A 12,860-nucleotide genomic window follows, 5' to 3' on the forward strand; every position below is an offset into this window, starting at 1 on the left:
CTTTATGTCTGTAACCAATGATTTGATTTGATTTGATTTGAAGTCTTTATTTCGAACATGCAATGAATACAACAAACAATAACAAAAAAGAAAAACAACTCAATCTGCATGTTCGAAAAGGAGTAGGAAGAAGTATACACTTATTTAATCCTACCCCTTTTCCACTACTCAAATGAGTGTACTATTTTAAACATAAAAAAGAAAAAAAAAAAAAAATATATATATATATATATATATATAAATGCAAAACAAAAAACAAAAACTATATATGTATAAAATAAAATAAAATAGAAACAAAATAAAAATGTAAACACCCGTGAATATCAAGTCCCTTCTTCATCCCTGTACCTTGTGAACATAATTTCCTTATACATCAGTTTGAATTGTCTCATGTTTGGACATTGCTTTAGCACCACATTAAGACTGTTCCACAGTTTCACTCCACATATTGAGATGCAGTGTTTTCTCATGGTAGTGCGTACGTTTAGCACCTTTAAATTGTGTTCTCCCCTCAAATTATAACCCCCCTCCCTATCAAAGAACAATTCTTGAATGTTTCTTGGAAGTGCATGACTTTTTGCTTTATACATTAATTGTGCCGTTTTAAATTCCACAAGATCATTTAACTTCAATGTCTTTGACTCCAGAAACAATATGTTAGTGTGATCACGATAACCTGCAATGTGATGTTTTATATGTCTGCACTTTATGCTGAACTTATGCCTGCATTTTTTTTTACTGCTGTGAAGCACTTTGAACTGCAATTTCTGTATGACAAGTGCTATACAAATAAAGTAATTATTATTATTATTATTTATTGACTACTAGGTACACTTCAAAGGTGCACAGATATCACCCAGCAAATCACTATCTTGTCAAGTTGAAAACAATCAATGTAAATAGTTAATTTTGTGTGAAACACTTATTTTGTTTGGGCACTGTACTCATACTAAAAGGCTATGGAAGGAGTTGAGTAGATTTATTATTGATAATATTGACTTTATGCCTATATTATGCCTATATAAAGTTGTTTGGTTTCAATCAAATATAATGGCAATACAATATAAAATAACTAAACATTATTTTAGCAAAGTCCAAATTGAAACTTCAAATCCTTATATTTTAAAATGAAAACAAGCAATACATGAAAACTATTTCTCCTCCAAAAACAAGGCTATCAAGACATTATTCGGGCTTTGTATGGTGTGTATACTGTCCCCTGGCATTTTATTTTGAGTTTGTATTATAGTGATTGATGTCACTTGAATACTTTTTGGATTGAATTGTGTATAATATAAAAAAAAAAAAAAAAAATATATATATATATATATATATATATATATATACTTGAATAGTTTTTGTATTGAATTGTGTATAATAAAGATGTATATATATACTTGAATACTTTTTGTATTGAATTGTGTATAATAAAGATATATATATATAAAAAATAAGCTTGATTAGGCTCGTCGATATGAACACTTCAAACCCTTCCCAAATGGCAAGGAGTACAAGTAATTTCCCCCCTGGTGCCTTGTGACACTTCTCAAAATGGAATCCACCTGACAACCCTTGACCTCTGTAAGGGATATTGGCAGGTGCCCTTTGACGGAGTCACAACTTTCAGGGTGCCGAGTGGATTGTACCGGTTCTGGACGATGCCTTCTGGATCGCATGGAGCCCCAGCGGTCTTTCATGAGGCTGGTTGATGAAGTGCTGAGAGGAGCAGAGGACGACACTGCGGCATCGTAGAGTGATGATGTTGTGATCTTCAGAGAGACGTGGGAAGAGCATGTTCAGCACTTCTATGATGTTCTGCATAAGAGCGTGTTCAGCACTTCTCTGATGTTCTGCATCGCATCCAGAGTGCCGGGCTGGGCATCAACGCCAAGAAGTGCCACATTGCCAAGACAGAGGTCCAATAACTTGGACATGTCATTGGAGGTGGCGTCATCCGCCCCCAGGTGGAGAAGGTGGAAGCCGTTGAAGCATGTCCACCTCCAACAACAAAAATAAACGTACGGTCGTTCCTGGGGTTGGCTGGCAGGTATTGCCGATTTATCCAACTGCTCTTCCCAGTCAGCAGTTCTCAGTGATTTGACTCGTAAGTCCAGTCCTGCAAAGGTTAGATGGCCACCAGAATGTGAGGCTGCTTTTTAACGATTTGAAAAACTGCTTGGGTCATGAGCCTTTGCTGCAATGTCCATTTTGACCTTTGACCTAGAGCCTTTGGCTGGGCAATCGGACAAGCCTAAATGACAGTTAATTTTAGACCAAATCCATATAGGCCTACTTCTTAAGCCTGTGATGCGCAACATTAGATTAGATTAACTTTATTGTCATTACACAGTACAAGACAGTGCAACGAGATTGTGTACGCCCAACCAGGATGTGACAATCAACAGTCAGTTGCAATAAGACACATAAATAAAACTGTACAGTAAAGTGCAATGGTTAGCACAATGTGCACTGGTGAGAAAAAAAAGTATAATTAAAATAAAGTCTACATAAGCTATGGGTCATATACACAGGTATACAGTGAGGTGCAGTGGGCTAAGTAGAGTTTTGATTCAGAAGTCTTGACAGCTGAGGGGAAGAAACTATTTGTGGTCCTGTTGGTTCTGCCTGGGAGGCTGCGGTAGCGTGCCCCAGAGCGAGTACCCCGCAGGCGGGTGAACAGTCCATGGTTGGGGTGAGAAGCGTCTCTGATGATGTTCCGTGCTCTCCGTGAGCACCGCTTCTCATAGATTGATGAGATGGGGGGGGGGGGGGGGGGGAGTGACCCAAGTGAGTTTGTATTTTCTATATCTTTGCAATAGATTAATTATATGATACAGTATTCCTCAATTAACTTGTTTTTGATCATCACACACACATCTGATGTAAGTATTATTTTACCATTTGTTTTACCTAAGACATTTGAGGTCCGCTGCATTGTCTCAGATGAAAGCGGCGTGGCTAACTTCTAGTATAAATCTAACTGTACTCAGTGTTTACAGTACATTATAGGCTAATACTTAGTGTATATTTGAGCAATTTGGGGTTCAGTGTCTTGCCCAAGGACATTTCGGCATGTGAACAGAAAGAGTTGGGATTCAAAACCACTGACCATATGATCATTAGTTGTGCTATTAGTATTTTGTGGTACATTGAGGTATTGGTATACTTTGGGGTATTTCGTGATACTTTGTGGTATATTAGGGTATACTTTGGGATATTTTCTGGTACTTTGCGGTGATTAGTAGGACCCCATACAAGTACTCTGTGCATTTGGTACATAGTCAATGTGTATAGTATAAGTAAGTACTCACTCCGCATGTATAGTTGACATTTTCTAGTATAGCTAGCTAACATTAGCTAGGTCAACAAAATAAAACTTTAATAACAATATTGTTGAAAATATACTTTTTTAGATGATCCAGGGTGTTAGTATGGCTGGTCCCAGTAGTCAAGAGTTACTGCTGAAATTGTCATAGATATGCTGCATGAAAAACAGGCTGAGGAAGATGAGGCAAGCCTTGGTCCCGACTCTGAAACCTCTGATGCTGACGACCTAGACTATGAGCCACGGGGTGAAGCTGGAGTTGTGCGTCTCAAGACGCAGCTCCCAGCTCTCCTTTGATGATACAGAAGACTTGTGTGACGAGTCCTCTGAAGAGGAAACTCAGAGCCAGCCTAATAGAGCAGGGGTTGTCAAACTTTTATACCACAAGCATTTTATTTAGGATCTTTTTTGGCAACCCCACAAATCCACAATTAATGTATCACGTAATTTCAACATGGAAATTTCATCAAAATAAAAGCACACGTTGAATTTGATCATCAATAATTATTGGAACATTTTATTACAGCACTGTTATCAAGACATTTATAAAACAAGGCATATTTAGCCAAAATATGTTGCCAGAACATTTGACTTGCCAATGAGTTACCCACGACCCAACTTTGAGAACCGCTGAGACTAAAACAGGGTATTTGATGAGCATCCCCACCACTCAGGGAAGATCAAGAAGCCAGTTCAAAAGATGCCTGGGATATGTTCATCAGTGACATCATTGAGGAGGTTCTTAACCCTCATGTTGTGTCAGGAATTGGCACCACTGACCGTTGTTAGCGGGTCAATGTTGACCCGGGGTCTAACTCAGTCCTGACTACTAAAAAGAAAGGAGTACCACTCAATAGTTAATACTACATCCTAACTAACATTATATGCATTCATAACCATATAATCCCATTGTAATTTGATTTTATGGCCCTCGAGACACATCATGTCCCTTATTTTTAAGATGAAAATGAGGTTGTTCAATCATAATATACTAAATGTGAAACCCATAGATGTTTTCTGACTAATAACTTCTGAAAAAAAGTTTATGTATATCTAGTATTTGTATAGTATAGTTTTACCTTGCCGGGTCAAGAATGACCCTAACACCACAGTCGTACCCTTTTGTAGAATGTTCAAAATGGTGAAACAATTTTGCTGTGCTTATATGTTGGAGGATATCATAAAGCCTTGTTCTAATAAAATATACATATTATAACGGGTCGCTGGAGACCCCAACACCACATAAGGGTTAAATGCACCAACTTAGAGGGACAACGAGCAGCAGAGCTGCAAGAGGGAAAGAGTACTAAAAAATTAAAATAAAGTGGAATTCATGTTTTCTGTGATGTGGCCTTGGTAGGAGCCGTGTCTGGATCCACTGCCAAATCCAATGTACAAGAACACCATGTGGAACAGAGATGAAGATATCTAATGTACAAGAACACCATGTGGAACAGAGATGAAGATATCTAATGTACAAGAACACCATGTGGAACAGAGATGAAGATATCTAATGTACAAGAACACCATGTGGAACAGATGGATATCTAATGTACAAGAACACCATGTGGAACAGATGAAGATATCTAATGTACACCATGGGAAAAAACAGGTGACACATTAAATGTATTATTGTTGGTCCAAATCACTGCTAAAATAATTATTTTTTTGGAAAACATTTAATGAACAATTAGAATATTAAATTATGAACACTTTACTAAATATATTTGTTTTTCCGATTCAAGATCAAACCTACAAGTATTTGTCTTGGCGACTAAAATGGCACACCAATCTAGGAATGACCCAGAGACTTATATCTTCTTCCATCAGTTATTGTATAAATATTCCCAAACTAATTTATACATGCACAAAACTGCTAAAACATTTGAGAAGACAAACGTGGGGCATTTTCTAGTTAAAAATCTACAAAAGTCAATATATCCCTTTCTAGATACGCATCACATGTACGCAGTAGGTAAAACAAACTGGCATCCTAGTTGCCTAGAAACGTAAGGTGAATAAATAAGATAAGGAAGTCTGTCGTGTCCCATCTAAAAATCAGCTGTACTGTGACCATAACAGAAATAGGGCACAACGCTGAGCAAAGAACACAATATTCTAGAAGCAATTAAGATCTTTATTAACAAAAGTCTGTCATAACATAAAAATACTGTACAAACACAAAACCCTGCAACAAACGAGACATACGTACTGTAATTCAGAAGACAGAGACACAGAATAGAGACAACACAAGTCAAAACCAATTAAATACAGGGAGGTCACTTCTCGAATGTGGCGTGCAAATGGGCTTTGAAGGCTGAAAGAGAAGAAAAAAACATTTCTTTAACTCTGCACCGTGGAAAAACATCTACAATTTTCCAAATGATTGAATATCGATTATGGCAAAAAGAAAACCCCCCCCTTTTGAAACAAAGTGAACCAACATTGCTCTTAGAGGCTTCTTTGTACGGTACAGGTGTTAGGAGGGTCATTCCCAGTTTCTCTCGACACCTCATGCATTCAATATTAAAAGGCATCCGATACTTCGTTTTTAGAAGAGAGTCCCCCTTCCCCCAACCAAAACCACCCAGTGCAGCTTTACATAAATGCATGATTAGTTCAAATAAAAACATCATGCATCTTCTAGCACAGCATTACCAAGTCAGGTAAAACTTGGTAAGGCTGTTTTGACTGAAACAGGTTCTGTTCACCACAGGCTAACTCATAAGCTTGCAGTTAGCAGACCAATGCAATAAAGAGGAATGCCAACTCTGGTACCCCCCCTTTTCCCCCCCACCCATATACATTTGCATAAAAACAGACGGAGTGCCAAGGTACAAAACGGACCCCAGGTCAGTGTTGTGTTCCTACCTTCTTGGTTGTCCCAAAGCGAGGCAGCAGCAACGTTCAGTGGACTGTCATTGTTGGGCTCTGGAGGAAAGAACAAGACAGCAGTTTTATTGATAAGAATGAGATATTGATTGATAGCCAGTATGGATTCAGAACTAACAGATCCACATCAATGGCTCTCATGCAGGTAGCAGAAGAGTTAACAAATTCAATCGATAATAAACAGTATGCAGTTGGAGTTTTTATTGATCTGAAAAAAGCTTTCGATACCATTGATCATGATATTTTACTCAGAAAACTTGAAAAGTATGGAATTAGAGGGGTTGGGCTCAGTTGGATAAAAAGTTACATAGAAAATAGGAAACAATGTCTGCAGATGGGGGAAACCAGATCATCCTGCAAAGTGATAACATGTGGGGTATCGCAAGGATCCATTTTAGGACCGAAATTATTTATATTGTATATTAATGATATCATTGATGTTTCTGATAAACTTAAATTTGTCATTTTTGCAGATGATACTAAAAATGTTTGTTCAGGTGCTAACAAATATTACAGGTGAACTGGGGAAGCTGAAATGTTGGCTTGATACTAACAAACTCTCCTTAAATATAAGTAAGTCTAAATTTATTTTGTTTGCCAATAAAAAAAAATACATCCGGATACTCTAGTAGAGATATGCATAGATAATGTTCATCTTGAAACAGTAAATGAATATACTTTTTTGGGTGTCGTGATAGACTAAAACATCAGCTGGAAAACTCATATTAACTATGTAAAGAAAAAAACAGCGCGTAGCTTAGGTATCTTAAGAAAAACCAGACACATTAAATTTGAGATCATTATACACAATTTATTGTACTCTTTTATTACCATATCTAACTTACTGTATAGAAACACATACCAAACTAATCTGAATCCTATTATTACCTTACAGAAAAAGGCAATAAGGGGTGTGAACAATGTTCGCTATCTCCATCCTACAAACAGTTTTTTTTAACTAAGTGCATTAAAGTTCCTTGACTTAGTTGACCTTAAAAACAGCAGAGATAGTTTTTAAAGCTAGAAGTTTACTGCCATGTAACTTACAAATTTTGTTTAAAGAACGAGAGGCGACTTATAATTTCAGAATAACTCAATTTGAAACAGCCTAGAGCTCGAACCACACTTAGTATGTCTGTGTCAGTTAAAGGAGTGAAACTCTGGAACAATATACCGGATGAAATAAAAAAAAAAACAGCAGGAGTATTTTTAAGTTTAAAAAGACGTTTGAAAACAGGGTTCTAAAATATTAGTTAAATTTGTAAGGGTTATAATCTGTAAATGTATTTGATTTTACTGTAATTTAACAGTAAGTATTTGGCACCCATTGATGGCAGACATTTACCCTTTTCTTGCAGTTTTTTTTTCTTACAGTGTACATGTAGAATCTGTTTTTCTCTACCATGAAACTTGGGTATTGCAGATTAAGTTTAGATTTTCCTATGTTGGCTTATGTTCTTTTCGGGAACGGTTTGTTGTCGATTTTTTTTGTTTGTTGGTTTGTTTTATCTTGCAAACTTTAACTTTTTGTTCTTTTCGGGGTCGGTTTTGTTGATTTGTCGATTTTTTTTGTTTGTTATATTTTGAAAACTAACTTTTGAATTAGGGGTAGGTTGCTCTATAAGCCTTTGGCTTCAAACACATCCTTTTCGTTTATTAACAGGCAGCCAAATACGGAAATAAAGCTTTTTTTTTATATATATATTAAAAAAAAGCTTTATTTCCGTATTTGGCTGCCTGTTACACCTGTGCTGTGATCACAGCGCATGCGCATCATGCACCCAACGCCGTAAATAATGCAGTGTTGACTAGTTTATAAAAAATATTTAAAACGTTTATTAGCAACGCCGAGCTTTCAAACCATCGCATATTTTTGTCCAAAACCCTCGTGCAACAGAGTACCTTTGAAATTTCTCGTATAACGACCGGTTCGGGCAGAACCAGTCCTTCATGGTCAACATACATTGGTTTGCTATGGAAGTGACTGTGGGATTCACTCGGTGTATCACAGTCACGAAAGGGGCTACCGAAAACCCATACCGATCTGCGACTTCAAAACCGAGGTACGCACCGAGCCGTGGTTTTTGTACCGTTACTCCCCTAGCTGATGGTGGTTAAACTAGTTAGCATACCTCCTAGTAGAGACAATATGGAGAGCAGAGTGGATCTAACTCGTCTTTAATGTTAAGTGTGGGCTGACGGTAGTTAAACTAGTTTGTGTACCTCCTAGTAGAGACTGTATTGAGAGCAGGATGGATCTGACGTCGTAGAGGGCGGACCACTTGTCTTTCAGAATGTCCAGGCAGATGTAGCCTTGGTGGTCCACGTTCGGGTGGTAACAGGGGGTGATGAACTTGACACGGGGGGCTTTGTAGGGGTAACCACTGGGGAACTCCAGAGACAACTTGTACCTCAGACCCTCATACACCTGGACAGGATGACATGTTCACATTGCATTTAAAAAAAACATCATGGTTCCACTTTCAATTTGTAAAGAATATGTATGGTCCTCATTCAGACAGGAGAAGGATTGTGATAAACGTCTGTTAAAACATCCAACCCCAAGAGGGACTGCTGCACAGGTCCCAACCACCTCCAGGGTCTGAGGCCCCACTTGTATTGGATATAATAATAATAATTTAACATTAGTTTGTGTGTGTCGTGGGCAAACCACAGCATTGCAAAAACTACAGTGAGTGCACGTGACACACAAACTAACGTTAAGTAGTTCTTTTTTAAAGAAATTTATTTTATACGTTTTTTTTTAACACGCATGCAAAAAAATAGATATTTATCGATAATTTTGTCCCGATTTATCGATTCTTCCAAATGGCATATCATCTCAGCCTTAATCACCACCACAGATAGCCTACCGTCCTGTACCGTGTTGCCTGTAATTGTATACATCTCCACCACAGCAGACAGCTAGCCTACCGTCCTGTACCGTGTTGGCCTTGAGCTCCATTGTTAGTTTGAGTACTGATAATTCTATATTAAAGTAAGGAAGTTAAACTTTATTTGTATAGTGCCCTTCTCAGCATGAGTGCAGTGCACAGAGTGCTTCACAGCATTTTAAAAAAACATCAGTAGAAAAAACAAGAAATAATACATGTGAAGAGAAACGATTGTAACGATTTCCATTGATAAAGCACAGCAAAGCGGAAGCAGGGATTCCAGTATGGTAGTGGAAAAGCCTGTTTAAGTAAAGGGATAAGACAACATTTTAGTTATCGTTTTATACCAGCTTTGGGTGGATCTGGTCCCAGGCAGGAAAGACATCATAACATACCTCCTAACAGACAGGAAAGATAACATACCCCATAAGCCCCTCCCAGACAGGAATGACATAAATCATAACATACCGTTCCCTGAGCTCCATCGATGGTTCCGATCCACTTGAACAGATTGTCAGACTCTGGGAATGCAGAGATACCCTTGTCCCCCGACATCTAGACACAGAACACAAGCATTACCCTTCAAATACATCTAGACACAGAACACAAGCATTACCCTTCAAATACATCTAGACACAGAACACAAGCATTACCCTTCAAATACATCTAGACACAGAACACAAGCATTACCCTTCAAATACATCTAGACACAGAACACAAGCATTACCCACACAAGCATTACCCTTCAAATACATGTACTATATTCCCGATCGCAGCATGTTTTAATTGAACGGTATCTGCTATATTAAGCCAGATCAAATTCCAATCCTTTTGATGTTCAATATTAAATGACTGGGATTGGGAGCAAAAACATGTGATCAGGATTCAGGACATTCCCAACTGTAGCCCCCTATGGCTGACTGACAACTGGCTGGGTTGAATTTAGTTAAATTAAGTTATAATAAAAACTGAAACCATGATTCATGTAATAATGATGGAATATGCATTTACTTTTACATAGCAAAACATTTGACATTTTCAGAGGGAGGGAAAATAATCTTATGGAACTGAAAGTGACTTGATCCCTGAGGAACAGCAGTCATGTCACTCATTTCTAAAAATAAATATACTAAATAATTACTAAATCTTCCAACATGAATATTAAATTATATTATGTTCTTACCATCAGGGTCATCAGCTCCTGCTGCAGTCTGTAAATGGAAAACAATTATTAATGCATCACTGTTAATTCAGTCGCTTGATTTTTGTAAAAACTAGCTTCAGCCAGGGGGGGGGGGGGGGGTGCAGCGCTGCGGAGGGATACCAGGAAAACAACTTTTATCGAGTGGCTTTAATTAAAGTGGCTCAAACTAAGACACCATAACTGCTCACCAACCTCTTGGTGACGGAGCCTTTGGCTGCACTGCCTCCAGTCTCGTTGCCCTTCAGAGCGGCCGTGGAAGAGGCTGCTGCTGGGTTTATGTTCTGAGAGGCCATAGCTGGTTACTATCAACACTGTGGAGAAATGACAGAGTTTTTTTTAATTCCTAGCAAAGTTAAGACTATAAGGCTTAGCAGCCAGATAAAGCTTAAGGTTAAACTCAAGTCAATCATCGTTCATCACATCAGTTGACAGTAACTTAACATACAGAGCTGGTTCCCGGCTGTACATGTACCAGCCTTTGCCCTCTGGTCAGATGACAAAACTTTTTTTTGTTGCACTGTACTTATTCTGTACGGAGAAAATACATTTCAATTGGCAGCCGGGCAAATTAACAGACTGAAACTAACTTTTGATCTCCAGGGGCGAACATAAATCATGTAATTTTATTTTTTTACATAATCAGAAGTATTTTATATAGATTAAATCAGTGCCACTTATTTGGTAAGTGGACTGCATTTATATAACAGCTTTTTATCCAAAAAGCTTTACAACTATGCCTCAGATCCAAGGTGAGGCGACCATGCAAGGTGCCAACCTGCTCATCTTCAGAAGTTAGAGGCGTCTTGCTCAAGGGCCGAGGAGTCGGAATCTAACTTCGTCCTTAGGGTTCCGCTTTTCCCTTTGATGCTTCCAACAACTAATGCCCTCCAACTGACTGAAGGTGAAGGCTCTTCCATCTTTTGCTGCATATCAAATTATGATCTCCGACCACTGTGTGTCAATTTATAACAACATTGCTTATAAACGGTCTTGTTTTGTAATCTCGTCGCCGCTGTAAATTAAGGTAAACTCTTGTGTCTTACGAGTTGAAATAAAGGTTTGAAATGAAATGGAAAAATGTATCGGGAACCTTATTAACCAGACGACCTGCTCTACCTCCTGAGAGACTGTCAAACACTTAAGTTACCCATTAGGCAAAATAAAAGTGCATGACGTACAGTCACCTGAGAATCGAAAGTCTAGTTTCAGTCTTATGTTAATTTCCCAGGCTGTGATATGAAGCAGAGTGTAGGGGTATAAATACAGCTGTGATATGAAGCAGAGGGTAGAAATAAAGCTGTGATATGAAGCAGAGGCTGTGATGTGAAGCAGAGGGTAGGGGGAGAAATACAGCTGTGATATGAAGCAGAGGGTAGAAATACAGTTGTGATATGAAGCAGAGGGTAGGGGGAGAAATACAGCTGTGATATGAAGCAGAGGGTAGAAATACAGCTGTGATATGAAGCAGAGGGTAGAAATACAGTTGTGATATGAAGCAGAGGGTAGAAATACAGCTATGATATGAAGCAGAGGGTAGAAATACAGTTGCGATATGAAGCAGAGGGTAGAAATACAGCTATGATATGAAGCAGAGGGTAGAAATACAGCTGTGATATGAAGCAGATGGTAGAAATACAGCTGTGATATGAAGCAGAGGGTAGAAATACAGCTGTGATATGAAGCAGTGGGTAGTAACACTGCCGGGGGGCAGCGACGTTGACGCGACGGCTGCCTAATTAACGCAAGCTTGTCACAACGTTTCTAACGGATCTGCAACGTTTCTCACTTTAGTGTTTAAACTAGTCGGACAGGAAACTATTTGTGTACGTTTCCCACTTCGCTGGTTGGCAGACTTGTGTTAGCTGAAGATAATAATAAGTCATCCATTCAGTGACGCCAAGCTTGTTCTGCTTCTTCTCACGTTACCGTTAGCTAGGGCCAGCTAGCACTGCTAAACTATCCAATATAACACTAGGTTACATGATGAAGATGACGTTGATTTACAAGCGGAACCATTTCCACCTAATAATTTCACGTTACACCAACATAAATAACATAACAGAGATAAGAATCGCCACAGTAATATCATTACTTACCTGTGTTTTAGATTTGATCAGGGGAGCTGCTCCGTCTTCTGTCTCTCAGTCCGCAGCTCAGATTCAAACTGCAGCTTGTCCCGCCCCCCGGTTTAAACTAGCTGTCAGTTTAGACACAGCCAATCAAACTGCAGCTCGTCCCGCCCCCCCGGTTTTTAAACTAACTGTCAGTTTAGACACAGCCAATCAAACTGCAGCTCGTCCCGCCCCCCCGGTTTTTAAATTAGCTGTCAGTTTAGACAGCCAATAAACGCTACCTTCTGTCCAGCCACGTGGCCAACCAACATTCTGCATTCAGTCACACAGCCAATCAACACGCAGGACTCAATAACAAAGCAACGGCCTAGCAACTACATTTGGAATTCTCGAAGACACTCTGACGTCACGAGACCGCCGCCATCTTGGTATTGGGGGAAACGGATTTCTACCATCAAATGTATGCGTTGAGC

The 12,860-nt window shown here is 38.8% G+C and overlaps 1 protein-coding gene across 1 annotated transcript; it reads right to left on the bottom strand.

Moving 5' to 3' along the window:
- Positions 1 to 5,448: 5,448 nt before the first annotated feature.
- On the bottom strand, positions 5,449 to 12,502 carry LOC311230179 (ubiquitin-conjugating enzyme E2 C-like). The gene is made up of 7 exons (XM_084316379.1): positions 12,412 to 12,502; positions 10,508 to 10,626; positions 10,295 to 10,322; positions 9,580 to 9,666; positions 8,441 to 8,645; positions 6,197 to 6,256; positions 5,449 to 5,642 (listed from the first exon to the last, which is right to left on the bottom strand). The coding sequence occupies exons 2-7, from the start codon at positions 10,606 to 10,608 to the stop codon at positions 5,605 to 5,607; spliced, it is 519 nt and encodes a 172-aa protein (XP_084172505.1). The 5' UTR covers positions 10,609 to 10,626; positions 12,412 to 12,502; the 3' UTR covers positions 5,449 to 5,604.
- Between the last annotated feature and the right edge of the window lie 358 nt (positions 12,503 to 12,860).

The sequence above is a fragment of the Notolepis coatsorum genome (genome assembly GCF_963971535.1).
Source record: "Notolepis coatsorum genome assembly, chromosome: 6".
Taxonomy (NCBI): Eukaryota; Metazoa; Chordata; class Actinopteri; order Aulopiformes; family Paralepididae; genus Notolepis; species Notolepis coatsorum.

Excerpts from the sequence above, each read along its gene's own strand:
- LOC311230179 (XM_084316379.1), bottom strand. The coding sequence starts at position 10,608 with ATGGCCTCTCAGAACATAAACCCAGCAGCAGCCTCTTCCACGGCCGCT. Across the intron at positions 8,646-9,579 it reads TCGATGGAGCTCAGGGAACG|GTGTATGAGGGTCTGAGGTA; the intron begins GTATGTTATGAT and ends CATCCTGTCCAG. Across the intron at positions 6,257-8,440 it reads AATACAGTCTCTACTAGGAG|AGCCCAACAATGACAGTCCA; the intron begins GTACACAAACTA and ends TCTTTCCTCCAG.